General features: G+C 37.4%; 1 protein-coding gene across 1 annotated transcript; it reads right to left on the reverse strand.

Annotated features, from left to right (window-relative positions):
- Positions 1–5314: 5314 nt before the first annotated feature.
- Positions 5315–16841, reverse strand: MS4A5 (membrane spanning 4-domains A5). Its single transcript, XM_025357901.1, has 5 exons — positions 16603–16841; positions 15632–15760; positions 14104–14160; positions 12623–12775; positions 5315–5458 (listed from the first exon to the last, which is right to left on the reverse strand). The coding sequence occupies exons 1-5, from the start codon at positions 16753–16755 to the stop codon at positions 5348–5350; spliced, it is 603 nt and encodes a 200-aa protein (XP_025213686.1). The 5' UTR covers positions 16756–16841; the 3' UTR covers positions 5315–5347.
- Between the last annotated feature and the right edge of the window lie 300 nt (positions 16842–17141).

Genomic DNA, 17141 nt, shown 5'->3' on the forward strand with positions numbered 1-17141 from the left:
CTTTTTCATCTCTTCTCTCTTTCTCTTTCTGCCTCTCTTTTTAAATTTAAAATAGTTTGGAACCATAGGATTAGATCCACTGGGAAGAAGTAGTTCTGGGAAGGCTGATTGTGGTGTGATATTTAAAAAGATGCCACTTTAAAAAATAAATCATTGGAGCGGTTCATTAGGGGAACTGGCTACCATTTGAATAGAGAATTTACTTCTTCAAGAATACTTAAAAAGCCATGCAGTCACCTCTCAGAAATGCTGTAGAGTGAAGGAGAGTGGGAACAGAAGATCCATCATCCATTTAACATTCTAATTGAGGGTCTATGCATATCTGCTGAAATGCTTGAGTGGTTGGTGATGGGAGGACAGTTACCTAGGGTCTGAGTTGTGGATGATTTGAGGTTTGAGTCCTGGATGGGTGGGGTGATTAGAGGCATGTGCCTTCATTTTAGTTGGCATGGGAACAGGGTCAGGACTTGGCAAATGTGTGGCAGCCAAGGGACTTGAGTTGTGGCTGCACAACCTGGTCTTTTGCCTCCTTTTCTCTGTTTGAGCCCTGTATTTCCCCAGTCAGTCTCAGGTTGTTTGCTACTTTGTGGCCAGCAAGATAACTTAGGTGGCTCTATGTATGATTCTTCCCAAATAAACTTGAACTTGAAGTTGTATGAATACATAAACATTTACTTGTCTTTGCTGATTTGAATGATCAACATTTTAGTGCCTGAGTGTGTTGAAATTCTCACTACAATTTGGATTTGTCAGTAGCACCTTGTTTGGTGTATCACCATCACTCTTCCCCCAAGGCGTGAGAATATTTTATTAGGTTGATAACATATGTAAAATATTTCTCTTTGAATTAAGCCTATTTTCATTATCTAGTGACCTTGCTTCCAAAAGACAATCTTAAAGTCTACATAAAAGTGTGCCAACTTTTATTCAGTTCGTATTTTCCTGACGTGAATTTCCTTTTTACTCTCTGTACGTCCTAGCACTCCAATTTTTTTCATCATTGCCCTCTATGTGAAAACTGTATGCTACATCATAATTATTTGTGTCCTTGCCTTAATCAGCCATTGTCTCCTTGTCCCTTGAAAGCAGGGTCAGTTTTTGGGATTGCCGTGTCCCTGGCAATCCTGAGAAAGAATAGTTCTGTTTGGCTGTTTCTTTCACCCAGGCGATTGTCCCCAGGCTCTCCAACATTAAGAAGTAACATTATGCCATGTTCCCAACTGCTCTGCAAGGCCCTGGCACCCAGAATTATCTGCTGTTGGAGGGTTTTGGCGTCAGAGAATTGGTAAAGGAGACATAGGGCTCGTCAGAGGTGAGGCTAAAGATCTAATTGCAAATAGGACTTGGTTACAGGTCAGAAAATCCCATTGCTGCACTTGTAAATAATTCATACTAAGGAAAATGTAAATTGAAGTACTTAAGAACTTTATAGTTTACAGGGTCTTCTTTCTATTTTAAGGGACTGCTTTACATTTGGAACAGCTAGGAAGGTATTATTAATTAAATAATTACTTTTATGTCAAGAATTGTCCACATATAAACCTTACCCCACATATAATATTGATTCTGTTTTATAATTGTGGAAACTAAAGTTCAGGAAATGGAGGAAGCCATTCCCAAGTTGCAAAGCTGGTAAATGGTAAAATAAGTGATGTTTAGAGCAAGAAAATCTCAATGATAAATTTTAAAAGCTACCATTTACTAAGTGATTTTTAAGTTCCAGGCACTGATAAACTCACTTTCCACGTTTCATTGAAGGTTCACAGTAAACCCATTAGGTAGGTATTATGATTATTGAATTCTAGTCTAAAAATTTTAAGCCCACAAAGATTAATTTGTTCAAGTGACACAGCTTTAAATGGCAAAACATTTATTATTATTCGTTTTAAGATATAAAAATGTCTGATGTACTCCCGTGTGCAGATTACTGGATCACTCCCTTTGCTTTTGTGATGTGGGAATATAGCTGAAGAAAAAAATGCAATTATATGACCTCATAGTTATTGAAAAGAGTTTTTTTTCTCTTATGTACCAATAAATATGCTATCATTGGAGACTGATATGTAACAGTAACATTTTTCTGCAGGTGTTGACTACAAAAATATCATTATGTAATAAACAATTTAATGAAAACAAGATGTTTTGCTTTCTCAATTGTATTTCTCAAAAAATTAAATAATATATATGAAAAATTACTTGTAACAGTGGGACAAAAAACCATGTACCCACAGCCATGATTAGAGATACAAGAGTGTCGCTGATACGTTTGAAGGCTCTCGTGTTATCCTTCCCCAAGTCACCCTCTTTATCAGAGCTCATCATTATGCTGAATTTGGTGTTTATCACTCTCTTCCTTTTCATTATATTTTGTCTTTCCACATATGTTTATATTTCACACGACATATTGCTTAGTTTTTGTGTTTTGTAATCATTATTTAGGTAGAATTAATAAGATGTTCTTTTGTGACTTGCTTTTTTTGCTCAACATTAAATGTGTAAAATTCATCTTTGTTGATTTGCTTCGAGTAATTTATTTTTAGCAATATGTGGTTCTCCAGGAGGGAATGTGGTACAATTGATCTGTTCTCTGTCCGTGGACATTTGAGGTATTGCAGACAATCCTGCTCTGGAAACATTTGTACATGTCGTGTGTTGCACACATGTAAGAATTTCTCTTGTATATATTAACTAGCAGTGGAATTGTTGGGTGATAAAGCATGTGTATCTTTACCTTTACTAGGGAATTAGTTTTTAAAGTGGTTGTCTTCGTTTACACTCATACCATCATGGTAGGAGAGTTCCTTTCATTCCACAATTACTTAAGAAATTGAATGCTTTTCATATATTAACTTTTGTTTTCTTCTGCTGTGAAATGGCTGTGCATGGCGTTGGACTAAGTTCTCATCAAGTTGTATTTTTCTATTAATGTATAGGAGGATTTTACATATTCTATATCTCATTAATTTTGTTGGTTATTTCTGTTGCTAAAAGGCTTTGATTTGTAGCTGCTCTTGTCACACTTGTGTAACATTCTTAATAACGACTAAGTGGGTTGTATCAGTTCCTATTGGTACTATTCATGTTCTGGGATCTGTTTAAGAAATTCTTTACTACCTTGATGTTGTAAAGAAGTCTTCTATCTTTATTTCTAATAATTTTAACGTTTCTTCTTTCTTTTGTTTTTTAAATTTTATTTTAGGTTCAGGAGTACATGTGCAGATGTGTTATACAGGTAAGTGGCATGTCACGGGGGTTTGATATACAGGTTACTTTGTCACCCAGGTAATAAGCATAGTACCCAATAGTAGTTTTTTGATCCTCGCCCTCCTCCCATCCTCCACCCTCAAGTAGGCCCCAGTGCCTGTTGTTCCCTTCTTTGTGTCCATATGTACTCAATGTTTAGCTCCCACTCATAAGTGAGAATACATGCAGTATTTTCTTTTCAGTTCCTGTGTTAGTTTGCTTAGGATGATGGCCTCCAGCTTCATCTATGTTGCTGCAAAGGACATGATCTCATTCTTTTCTATGGCTATGCAGTATTCCATGATGTATATGTACCACATTTTCTTTATCCAGTCTACTGTTGATGGGCATTTAGGTTGATTCCATGTTTTTGCTATTGCAAATAGTGCTGCAGTGAACATACAGGTTCATATGTGTTTATGGTAGAACGATTTATATTCTTTTGGGTATGTACCCAATAATGGGATTGCTGGGTTGAATAGTAATTCTGCTGTGAGTTCTTTAAGAAATTGCCAAACTGCTTTTTTTACAGTGGCAGAACTAATTTACATTCCTCCCCACAGTGTATAAGCATTCTCTTTTCTCCACAACTTACTATTTTTTGACTTCAAGACAACATTTAAACCTACTTATGACTTACAAGCCCAAGACTTTGCACCCTTAAATATATCTCAAGCCTCACACATCTGTACATCATTCAGTTGCCAAGTATTTTTTATCAGAACCTAACTTAGCTGGAAGTAAAAAAAGTTACTTATTTTTCCTGCCGTGTTGTATCCCTCACCTTCACACATGCACCTATAACCTAAGCTGCTTCCAGCAAATAGCAGAAATGAAAGCCCGTTACTTAGTTTTTTGAGTCTGCTGAGTTTTTTTCTATACCATAAACAACATAGGATTATGGGATTTGAATTTAGGGACCTTGACTCAAATCCTCTTTCTAAATCACACTCTTTTTGTGTTTCAGAAAAGCTAACCACTTTGAGCTTCAATTTTTATGACTATGACAAAAGACATACCTACCCTGAGGACTGTCAGGACAAGTGAGATGATACAGGTAAGACCTCTAATGCTTAGGAGATATTCAGCCAGTGAGAGGCAATACTGTATAATGTAGTGGTCCTCAAAGTGTGGTCTGGAATTTCCTGGGGTCCTTGAGATGTTTGTAGGTGCTCTCTAAGTTCAAAACTATTTTTATAATGACACTAAGACCTTATTTCTCTTTTTACAACTTTATAGTGGTATACTCCATAGGCTATAGAACATGAGATATCATAACAGATTGAATGCAAAAGCTGTTAAGAGAACCCAGAGGAAAATAGTCCCTTCCAAACTTTTCTTGGCATTGGAATTAAGACCTTGGATTCTGGATCCAACTACCTGTTGATATCATGACTCTGCCATTGCAAACTTCATGACGTTGAGCAAATTATTTACTCGCTCTGTGCTTCAGTTTCCTTTTCTGTAAAATCGGTATAATGATACAATTCACCTCCTAGGATTTTTGTGAGATTAAATGAGTAACACCTATATAATACTTAGAATGATGCCTGGAATATAGTAGTGGTTCCACCGATATTTGCCCTCATTATTTTTACTATTGTTACTATTCTAGCTGATCAGCTCTTTAACATTGAAGATCTTGCAGCATTTATGTAGAATTTGTGGGCCAAACCATTCCACCAACCAACTCATCTTTCCACACACCATTGGAGTAGGAGCCACTAGGTGGAGTCTCTTAGTGAAATCAGCAGGAGATGTCATCAACCAGAGAAGTTAGACGACTGGGTCACCCCAGGCCTTGGGCTTTGGTTCCTATCTTTGCAACACCACATTGCTGTCCTTTAGTTGAAAGAATGCATGACTAACAGAGGTGACAACACCAAGGTGACCATTTGATTTGGGGAGAGGGACATATGGCATTGCCAAGAGGCAGAATGTGCTTTATCAGTCAAAATGTCCCCAGAACCCCCTCACTTGAGCCACTCCCCTTTGCTTCAGATAGTTTCCAGCCTTAAGATTCTATGTGTCCTTTGGCTTTTCCTTACAAGCAGAAGTCATTGCTAAATAATATTTTAACACATCTTTATTCCCACAGTGCTAGTCAACAACATTGTTCACAATCACAGTCCTCTGAGTGGCACCCCACAATTGAGAAGGGCAGAGAAATTAATAATTCAATAATGCTGAAAGTCATCAATGCAATCAAAATTCCCTGTAACAGAAGAAGAAGAAAAAAGAAGAGTCATGATGTTAGCAGGGTAATGGTTTTTCTGATTATAATAACATAGCAATGTCCAGATAATAAAAGCTTCCCCACATATCTCAAGTGTATCTGATGCTTAGGAATCAAATCAGTGAAGGATTATGAGAGCATACATCTATTTTAGTATAGGATAGCATAGCATAGCATACCATAGCATAGCATAGGATAGCATAGCATAGCATAACATGGGATAGCATAGCGTAGCATAGGATAGCATAGGATAGCATAGCATAGGATAGCATAGCATAGCATAGCGTAGCATAGGATAACATAGCATAGCATAGCATATTATCTTTTTAAAGAAAGGCATATAAAATAATACACTTTTGATTTATGTATGTAGGAAATAGTCCAATTTATAAATACATAAAATGCAAAGAAATGCATATATAAAAGGTAGTCTAATGAAGGGGAAAGAAAGAAGGTGAAGAAACAGGAAAAAGAATTAAAAATAGAAAAGAAAAAGAGGGAAAAAAGAAAACTATTGGCTCAGAAAAAGAGAAAGCAAAAGAGACATAAGCAGTATAGGCTAGTAGTTCCACCATTTTTGTTTTTTTTGAGATGGAGTTTCACTCTTATCACCCAGGCTGGAGTACAATGGCAGGATCTCGGCTCACTGCAGCCTCCAACTCCCAGGTTCAAGCGATTCTTCTGCCTCAGCCTTCCGAGTAGCTGGGATTACAGGTGCCCACCACCACACCCGGCTAGTTTTTGTATTTTTAGTAGAGACGGGGTTTCACCATATTGGACAGGCTGAACTCCTGACCTCAGGTGATCTGCCCGCCTTGGCCTCCCAAAGTGCTCTGATTACAGGCATGAACCACCATGGCCTGGCCCCAGCTGTGCTTTTTTCAATCATGGCAAAAGACCTTCAAAATGTTTTGTATTTTGGCACTATGAGCACAAATAGAGATGCACATCTCCTCAGTAGCCCAGAGACTGCACATCTGCACTTACCAGTTAAAGTTTGCAGTCTTCTGAGAGCTTTACTTTATACTCAGGTTGCAAAGGTTAATATGGTTAACATCCTCTCCTAAAGCCTTATTTGTCTACTGTATTTTAACTATAGGTTCAGTAGCTGTTTTACAGCCACATGGTTTTTAATGGCCACATAATAGTTCATGGTGTAGTTTGTCACCATTCATTTATTCTTTTGTGACAGGAACTGACTGATTTCCTCTTTCTTTCTTTTTTTTTTTTTTTTTTTGTTTTGTTGTTTTGTTTTACTGCTCTGAACGATGCTGCAATAGCATTCTTGTACATGTACCCTTATGTAGGTGGTTTAATTGCTGTAGAGATGGACATCTGGATCTGTTTGTCAGTCAGGTAAGTAAATGTTGTCTCCTTGCTTCCCAAAATGGCAGTGACATTGCCATTCATTGTTAAATTAATTGACCTTTCCCTGACTATTAGTGAATTGGAGCATTATTGTATGTTTGGCCATCATAGTTTCCTTTTTGTAAATTCCTTCCTCATATTCTTTATCTTTTAAAAATTTTGTTCTTGACTTTTCTTGTCAGTTATATGCACTCCGTATATAAAAACATGAAAATGTTGCTGTTATCTGCTTTAAAACTATATTTTCCATTTTTAACTATAGCAAAGTTTATATATAAAGAAGTGTATTTTAGCTGGTTGTGGCAGCTCATGCCTGTAATCCTAGCACTTTGGAAGGCCGAGGTGGGTGGATTGCCTGAGTTCAGGAGTTTGAGACCAGCCTGGGCAACATGGTGAAACTCCGTCTCTACCAAAATACAAAAAATTAGCTGGGCATGGCAGCATGTGCCTATAATCCCAGCGACTTGGGAGGCCAAGACAGGAGAATCGCTGGAACCTGGGAGACGAAGGTTGCAGTAGGCTGAGATCGCATCACTGCACTCCAACCTGGGCAACAGAGTGAGACTCCATCTCAAAAAAAAAAAAAAAAAAAAAAAAAAGAAGTGTATTTTATCTCTTTTTCTTTCCACATCAAGATATATCACATTTTTATTACCCCAGTGATAAAATGTGTCCCTTCCCAATCAATCCTCTTGTGTCCCTTCCCAATCAATCCTCCCACCCCACTGAGAGTCAACCACCCTTCTGATTTCTAGTATCATATAAATTTACCTGTTTAGTTTTTATCTGAAATTGTTTGCCTCAATATAACAAATTGAAATTCATTCATGCTCCTCTGTGTGTCAGTAGGTTGTTCTTTTATATTGCTGAGGAATATTCTACTATTTGAATAATTAACTTGTTTTAGCCATTCTGTTGTTGATAGAAATTTGAATTCCTTACCAGATTAACTATAATGAATAGGACTGCTATAAACATTTTTGTATGTGTCATGAGACATAAAGTAGGTGTATGATTAACTTTGTTAAAAACCACCAAATAGTTTTTTGAGGTAGTTGAACCATTTTCCATTTTCCATTTCCACCAAAAGGGTCTAAGAGTTCCAGTTGCTTCACATTCCTTCCAACATGCGGTATTGCCGGTCCTTTTAATTAAATTGATTCTGGTGTGTGTGGAGTAGTGTCTTATTGTGATTTTAATTTGCATTTATGTGATGATTAATAATGTTGAGCACGTTCCCACATGCTCACTAGCCATTTATCTATCTTTGTGAAGTACTTGCTCAAGTCTTACTCTTTTTTTGGCCTTTTTATTATTGATTTTCAGGAGTGCTTAATATATTCTGGATGTGGGTCTTTTGTGAGAAAGATATATAGAGAAAGAAAGAGGAAATTTTCTCCCTTTCTGTGCTTTGGTAGTCCATTTTATTTATTTTATTTTCCCCCTATGGTTAGTCCATTTTATGTTCTCTCTAAGAAAGCTTTGTCTACTCCCACGGTCGTGAAGATATTCTCCTGAGTTCCCTGCAGCCCATCCCCTCAAGCTTTATAGTTTAGGATTTCACATTTAGGTGTATCGCTGATTGATGTTGGAATGTGAACCAATTGTGTACTTCTGGTATCCACTGACTTGGCCACGGTTTATTATCATATATAATGCTGAATTTGATTTTTTAATATTTTATTTCAGATTGCTTCACAAAGTTTACAAGATAGAATTACCTGTAATTTTTAAATATTTTATAATGTCCTTATCATGTTTTCACGTCAAACCTGTGATAGCCTCACACAAATATTTGTGAGTTGAGAAGTGAATTGAAAGTATTCAGTTTGGTGGTGTTTCTTTTCTAAATGTTTGGAAGAATTAGTCTACTCCTGCAAGGCTTTGCTTTTTCTTTTTAGAGAGAAAGTTTTAAATTATGTATTTGATTTTTTTAGATATAAGACCAGTCGGATATATACATTTTTTTCTGTGTTAGTCGTGGCAAGTGGTTTTGCATAGTTTATAAGGAATTTGTCAATTTCATCTAAAGCATCAAGTAATTTTTATGTTAATAATTTCCTCATATATTCTTGGCTATTGTATTTATAGTGATACACCTTCATTTCTGATAATGATAGCTTGTGTTTTCTCTTTTTTCTTTTTAAATATCTAGGAGTTTACCAATTTTATTAGTTTTTCAAACATCCATATTTAGCTTTATTTTATCTTGTCTATTGTTTGTGTTGTATTTCATTAGTTTTTATCTCTATCCTTTGTTATCTCTATTATAGAATACTATATCTCAATTCTTTCATTTTCTTTATGTTTAATTTTTTAATCTAACTTCTTGGTATGAATATTTAGATAATTTATTTTTAGTCTATTTTCTTTCCCAATACTTGCATTTGAGGTTATAAAGTTTCCTCTAAGCATGCTTTAGTTGTATCAATTTATATAAATATTTCTATTATTTTGTTTTTAATATATTTTTTTATTTCTATTGTAAATTCTTTGAGCCTTGTATAACTTAGAATTTCAAAACAGTTTTGGGACTTTTTTGCCTTTTTAAAATTGACATTTAATTCAGTTCCATTGTTTTCAGAGAATATATTGTGTATGATTTTAATCCTTTGAATTTTGTTGAGGCTTGCAGGCTCAGCATATGGCTAATTGTTGAAAATGCTCTAAGTGAAATCGTGAAATCTCTCAAATTTGTCAGCTGTTTTTAACTTTCATTGTGGTTTTTTTGTTTTGTTTTGTTTTGTTTTGTTTTGTTTTGTTTGTTTTTTTGAGACAGTCTTTCTCTGTTGCCCAGGCTGGAGTGCAGTGGCGCAGTCTCGGCTCACTTCAACGTCTGCCTCCCAGATTCAAATGATTCTCCTGCCTTAGCTTCCCGAGTAGCTGGGATTAAAGTCACCCGCCACCACGCCCTGCTAATTTTTGTATTCTTAGTAGAGACAATGTTTCACCATGTTGGCCAGCCTGGTCTCGAACTCCTGACCCCAAGTGATCTGCCCCCCCCTTGGCCTCCCAAAGTCCTGGGATTACAGGCCTGAGCCATCATGCCTGGCTATTTCACTTTCACTTCTGAAGAACATTTTCACCAGGCCTAGAATTTTGGATTGGCATTGTTTTGTTTTAGCACTTTAAAGATGTAATTCTATTGTCTTCTCACTTCCATCAGTTAGTTAGGTGGGAGGAATAAGTTCAAGAGACCCGTTATACAGCAGGGTGCCCATAGTTAATGACAGTCTACTGTATTCTTTTTTTTATTTTCTTTTACTTTAAGTTCTGGGGTACATGTGCAGGACATGCAGGTTTGTTACACAGGTATACATGTGCCATGGTGGTTTGCTGCACTTATCAAGCTGTCATCTAGGTTTTAAGCCCCACATGCGTTAGGTATTTGTTCTAATGCTCTCCCTCCCCTTGTCTCACTAACCCCCAACAGGCCCTGGTGTGTGATATTCCCTTCCCTGTGTCCGTGTCTTCTCATTGTTCAACTCCCACTTATGAGTGAGAACATGTGGTGTTTGGTTTTCTGTTCCTGTGTTAGTTTGCTGAGAATGATGGCTATTGTATTCTTCAAAGTGCAAAGATAGTGAATGTTAAGTGTTCTACTGCAAAAGAGATAACTATGGGAGATAATGCCTTTGTCAATTAGATTTAAACATTCCACAATATATATACATACTTCAAAATATGTTACATGTGATAAATACATATGATTTTTATCTGTCAATTAAAAATGTCAGTTGACAGTATTATGTAGTTATTGGGTGTAGTGTTTGTTCTATATATGACATTTAGGTCAATTTTATCAATTGTGTTCAAAATCCTATAATTTTGTGGTCTGTCTACATATTCTTTCAGTTGCTGAGAAATGTGTGCTAAAATTTCTTATGATGATTTTAGTTTTCTCTAGTCATGTTTTTCAGCTGAATTAGCTTTTCCTTTTGGCTTTGAGTTGTTATGAGGAGCATTCAAACCTAGAAATGTAATGTTTCTCTTGTGGATTGACCCTTTTATGACAGAAAGTCCTCTATTATATGTTTAGTAATGCTTCTTGCCTTAAAACTGTTTGTTTGCTATTAGTGCAGCTGTTTCTTGTAAACAGAATGCAGTTGTGTGGGTTTTTTTTTTTTTTTTTACTTTTATTTACTGGGACCATCTTTTTAAAAAATTTAAATTTTTAAATTTTCTATTTTTATGGGTACATAATAGTTTTACATAGAAAATCTTCTATTTCACTTTCTGTGATTTTATATTCCCTGAGGTATTTTAAAGTTCATCATTTATTTCTTAAAACGTGATAAATACTGTGGTTTAAAAATCTCTTCTAATATACTTAGTATCAGAAGTTTATGGGTGCTATTGTTTTTGCTTTATTCTGTTTCTATTAGTTGTCATTTGCGTTGTCTTATTTCTTTTTATGCCTCTTTTGAGTGCCTACTGTTAATTTTCAATGGAAAATTTGATGGGAATTTATTGAGATTAATGAACGTTTTTCCCCTAGATAGACTTTGGTTTTGCTTCTGCCACGTACCAGGGGCACCACATACCAAGACCAAATTCAGGTATTCTTGCCTCACCCAGTTTATGCCTAGCAACGGTCAGTGGGGATCGGGGTGTGCAAGGAGGTTGTCAAGGGGTTTGGCCTGTGGCCACACTTCTCAAATACTTCTTTTTAAACTTTGTTCAGCAACTGTTCTTTGCTGTTTGGGGGCAGGGTACTTTGTATATCTTTTTGTCCTTACCTGAAGAGCGTCGTAGCCTATCAAAGACCTAGTTTCATATGGAGAAAATCTCTTTTAAGTCTTTATACCTTGAATGGACGTGAAACCTTGACTTCCTTCTCTTTCAGTCCACATGGGCCAGGGATTGGATTGCAAATCAGCATCACTGGCAAGTGGGTCTGAAGACATGAGCAGCTTTCGTGCTCTTCAGAATTCCACTTGTAAATTTCAGGTTGCAGGCTTTCATTGAAAAATTGGTTTAGTAGTTTCAGCTGAACTTTCAGCTTTTTAACACCTTTAAGGTTGTTTTGGTTTTTTTTAATGAAAAACTTCTGTTTTCAGAGAAGAGCTGATTCACGTAGCCATACTTAACCATTACCTAAATCAGTCTCCCTGTTTTCTGCACGTTGGTGCTGCTTTCTGTGGACCTGGTGCATTCAAATGTTAAGTATTTCTTGGGCTTTGCCTTAAGAAATATCTTCTAATATGACCCAGCCCCTTTGCCTTAGATGGTGGGTTTTCAATTTCCTCAGCAATTTTTGATGTGTTCGGTAACTCTCTTTTTCTCTGCATGTGGATCAAACCTTTTACATTCTTTTACACTAATCTTAGTGGTATTTGCGAAGCAGCTAAAATAAATGCCCCTTTTCAATCTTATCATGCTTTATCAGAAGTTCAGCCCGTTAAAACCAAATCAAGAACTGTAAAAACACGCCACTGTGATTCTAATGTACATATGGCACTATAAACTACAGCCATACTGCTGTACCTTTTTTTTTTAGTGTATCATTTTATATTTGTATTATACTGATTTGTGTATATGTTTTATCTCTTGTGCTACTGTGAATTCCTAAAGGTGGGAGTTATAATGGGTTTATTTTTTCTCTTCCACAATGCCTGGTATAATATCTATCAAATATTATGGATTTCATAAATGTTTGTCAATAAAGACAAGACATGGGTGTCCACAACATGATCTGAATGGCGCTGATTGAGTGCTAATAAATATTTTCTATTAAGCCCTTTACTTCTCACTCTATAAATGCAACATACTTACCATGAACAGGACAGTAACAGCATTACACTGACTATTTTGGTGAGAATAACCACAGATGTAGTTTTGATCTAGCATGAAACCAAATGTGAGGAGAATGATTCCAGCTATTGCTCCCAGGGCACTAAGGAAATTCATTATTCGGGTCAGTATTATCTGAAATAGAATAAGAACATAACAATGTGACTCGGGCCCAGCCCGTACTACAAACAAAGCAATGAGTGCAGAGAATGGAGAGCAGGATTTTACTCACAGCATCTTAATGCCACGAGGCAGCTCTGTGGTCCTATGCGAATTGCTTCACATCTTTGGGCTTCAGGCCCTCATCTACACAATGAGGGCATCCTGTGAACTTTTAATAACCTTCCCATTCCCCATATTCTATGCCTAAGTTAACTCTCATTCAGTTGGGAGGAAAGGTGTGCCTGTAACGATTGCAGTTTGATTCTCTGGTGAAAATCATGGTCTATTTACATTTTCGTTTTCAGACTCCTATGTTTAATTAAATGCTGCACTTCTCTGCCATTTTTAATTTCTCCCTAAAATGACAAACGAAGGATTTTCAGTCCTTTTCTAAAATCACGTATTGGCCTAGTAATATTTTATGTCTTCAATTCTTTGAGTAAAGTAAAAATATTCTACTTATAATTTATCTATACCTTTACATTCAGTAGCACTGTATTCTTTATTTTGAGATTCTGTTTATGGTTTAATTAGATTGTCTACAGTTTGCCTTTCAAATGAATGAAAGTAGTGCCTGTCAAAGTGCCTGGAATGCTGTAAATACCCAGAAAACAAAAAAGAATGAATAAGTAACTGGATTATTGAAATAATTCTACCATTAATTGACTGGGAATTTGGACAAGTTATTTAACGATTGTAAGCCTCAGTGTCTTCATACACAAAATAAGAGCTAAACTAGATGACCAGAGAAACTTTCTCCTCTGGCGCAGTGGGTTATAATTCTAGGAAAACAGGAAGCAAATGCTGTTTATTGGTATCAATACTTGATAGTTTGTGGAATTATGGTGACTTAATGATTTTACAAACTTTTTTCAAGGCCAGGATAAATTATTTGAAAGTTATATATTTTTAATAAAGTAGAAATAGTGAAAATGTAACTCATTAGTCTTTGTGTGTGTGTGTGTGTGTGTGTGTGTGTGTGTGTGTGGTGGAGTCTTGTTCCATTGCTCAGGCTGGAGTGCAGTGGCATGATCTCAACTCACTGCAACCTCCGCCTCCTGGGTACAAGCAATTCTCCTGCCTCAGCCTCCCAAGTAGCTGGACTACAGGTGTGTGCCACCACACCTGGCTAATTTTATATTTTTAGTAGAGATGGGGTTTCACCATGTTGGCCAGGCTGGTCTTGAACTCCTGACCTCGTGATCCACCCGCTTCGGCCTCCCAAAGTGCTGGGATTACAGGTGTGAGCCACCATGCCTGTCTACAAAATATATTTTTAATAAAGTAGAAATATAACTCACCAGAGTTTCTGTGGTTTTTCTTTTCAGTGCAATTAGGAAGGCTCCAGAATTAATGAACTGTTAAGAGGAATAAATATGTTAATGATGGCCATGTTTAGCTGATGTTGAGTTCTTACAGAATAGACTTCTATGCAATTCTTTTACATGCCTGCCTTCTAAGTTCGCATACTCCTCAGGTCAGTGAGAAGGGTAAGTTGCTTTATATGACTTTCCGCAAATGGAATAGTGGATGAAACACTGGTCTGGAAATCCGCTTTAGCCCTATTTATTTGAACATGAACTTTTTTTTTTTTTTAACCATACAGGGCTTTGGTTTGCTCATCCATGTTCCTTTTATAGCTATTGTGAACTCAGCTTTGATCTCATGACAAAGGGATGTCAAGTCAGTTTACAATCATTAAGATCGAATTCCATCTTACTATAATCCAGTGTATTCTCTTGGATGGGAATATAAGGTGGGGTTGCGGTGGATGTGCTGGTAGTTCTTAAAAATCTCCAAGATCTTTCTTGGAAGTGGGTCACATGTGGTAGCATTGTTGTCTAGTGGAAATTTCAAATCTGATTACAGCACATCCATGTTTACATTTCTAGCCCCTTCATGGGCATTTTCCAGCCTCATCCCTCCACCCTCACTCCCTGTGCTGAACTCTTAAGTTCACATAATAGAAAATGCTCTCCCATACCTTCAGCCTTTGCTCATTTTTCTCTCTTGGCATGCAACAAGTCATCTCTAATCCTTACACTCAGGCATCCCAACTCTCATCTTCTGTGTGTGTCCTCACCTGATTAACCATTCACCCTTTAAAACTCGTTCAAGCTGGAAATGTCTCTGGGCATTGTCCCCTCTGTGGAGGGAGCCCCTGTGTCTATTCTCCCTCATCACACCCTATGTTAATTGTCTGACTCCTCACTCAACTGAGGCCTTGAGCTCAGGGACTGCTGTCTTTTCCCTGAATCCATTGCCCTGCCCATGCTGTGGCACTAAATTAGGTCCTAAGTTAATGTTTATTGATTGTGGCTAAATTGGGTTTGATAAATACCTCTCTGCAGTTTAAAGGTATATCTGAGAAACCCTTCCCACTGCACTTCTGTAAAGAATAAATTGCTCCTTCATCTCTGCCTACATAAGCGCTTCCTGCACCTCTGTGATAATATTTATCACACTGCCTTGAAGTGATCTGTTTACGTGCTTTCTTGCTAGACTGAGAGGTCTTTGGGGGACAGGCTCATTGCCTGTGGTGGCGCCTGTATATCTGGCTTTATAATAGATGGTAACTGATTTCGAATGAATGAATAGCCAAATAAACAACTTCAAGCCTCGAAAGAAATATTCTCAAAGGAACTTCAAGACCTAATGATGGAATATCAGTGACTGTGATGAATAAATGGGGAAATCATTTCAACAAGGTTAGTTTTTTGCACTTTTGAAAGCATATCATACAACTGGATCTAGCTTATTTCATTACAAAGAATTCCCTAACATCCTGGTTGGCATGGCTTCAAATTGAACTTGATTGACTCTACTCACCAAAACAGAGCCCCAGAATGGATATCCTGAAAGAAATATAAAGGGAAACCTTGGATATGGTTTTAACAAGGTGAAAAGGAAGATAATTCCAAAAGAAAAGGTCATGATTCCAAACAGGATCTGGATAGTCTGCAAATAGAGGAAAAAGTCATGGTGAGGAAAAGCCAAGTGATAGTTTCCCTTCTGTTTAGAAGATCTTTTGGTTAAAAGGATTTGGCAATTACTCTCTTTGGTAATTAGGGAAAGAATAATAGAAGTCCCTTTGTGATGCTCCTGGGTACTTACTTAATTCCTCTATATGGTATTTGGTGAGGGGTAAAATGATCTAAATCAGTGCTCGTGAAAATGTGATCCACGGATTGGCAACATCAGGATCACTTGGGAGCCTGAAATGTGAACTATCAGGCCCTATCCCATACTTACTGAACAGTCTCCAGGTGAGGCTGGGAAATCTGTGTCTTCATAAGCTCTTCAGCTCTTTAGCCCATAAATGTGAATGTTTGAGAAACACTGAATTCTAAATGAGTATACCAGGCTGGCCCCAAGCAGAATTGACCTGGAGATGGCCAATTCTCTGAGCCTGTGACACCAGGCAGTGGTTTGACAAGTGCTGGGGAAGACTAATGAGGACAACATACAAAAATGGAAGGTGTACAACGTGTGAGTCTATGTGCTCTGCTTTCTTCTTCTCAGCCCACCTTCTCAGTCTGAGGAATCTCATTTACTGCCATAGCAACTATCACTTTTTAAGGAAGTGAGTCCTAAATGATAGCATGTTTTTGTCAAGTCCAGACCCATGTGATTCGTTCTTGTCAAACATCCTCCCTCAAATGTCCCACTAACACTCTATATTCACATATTCTTAAAGAAGAATTGGAATGGGCTCCTACCTTCAAACATGTGCCAAGAGATAATTTTCCTGGCCTTTCCCCTGCCTCGGTAGAATATACATAGGGGCAAGTCTTACTTACCCCTATGATTTTCATTTTTGTAGCAAATAATTTTTGCAAGGGGCTTTGAGTCGAGAAGGTGGTGGTTGAAAGTTCTGTGGATTCATATTCTGAAGCAGTGATTTCTGGAGGAAATACCAGAAACACCGGACTGTGTGCCATGCTTGAATCCATGATGGTGTCGGTGAAAATGTGAAAGGAGATTATTTAGTTGGTACTTCAGCCTCGACCATGTTCTTTTCTTGTGCTGAGGCTGCCTGGAGCACTGGAATTGTTCGCTTTGTCTTGGAATTATAGAACCGTAGAGTCACAGAGTCATAGAATCTCAGGACGGCTCGAGATCCCAAGACGGCCCTAAGTAAAATGCCTGGGACTGGGGATCGGACAACCTGACAAGTAGTCCTGGTTAGTTAGGGGTTTACTGTGACTTTTGGCAAGTCACATCCCCCTTTCCTGGTTTCTGATTCCTCATATGTACATTGACCAAATCGGACTAGATGGTCTACATATAAAGACATTTTAGGGACCGCACACGGTGGCTTACGCCTGTAATCCCAACA

The sequence above is a fragment of the Theropithecus gelada genome, chromosome 14 (assembly GCF_003255815.1).
Source record: "Theropithecus gelada isolate Dixy chromosome 14, Tgel_1.0, whole genome shotgun sequence".
Lineage (NCBI taxonomy): Eukaryota > Metazoa > Chordata > Mammalia > Primates > Cercopithecidae > Theropithecus > Theropithecus gelada.

Excerpts from the sequence above, each read along its gene's own strand:
- MS4A5 (XM_025357901.1), bottom strand. The coding sequence starts at position 16,755 with ATGGATTCAAGCATGGCACACAGTCCGGTGTTTCTGGTATTTCCTCCA. Across the intron at positions 14,161-15,631 it reads CATTCTGGGGCTCTGTTTTG|TTCATTAATTCTGGAGCCTT; the intron begins GTGAGTAGAGTC and ends TCCTCTTAACAG. Across the intron at positions 12,776-14,103 it reads GAAAAACCACAGAAACTCTG|ATAATACTGACCCGAATAAT; the intron begins GTGAGTTATATT and ends ATTCTATTTCAG.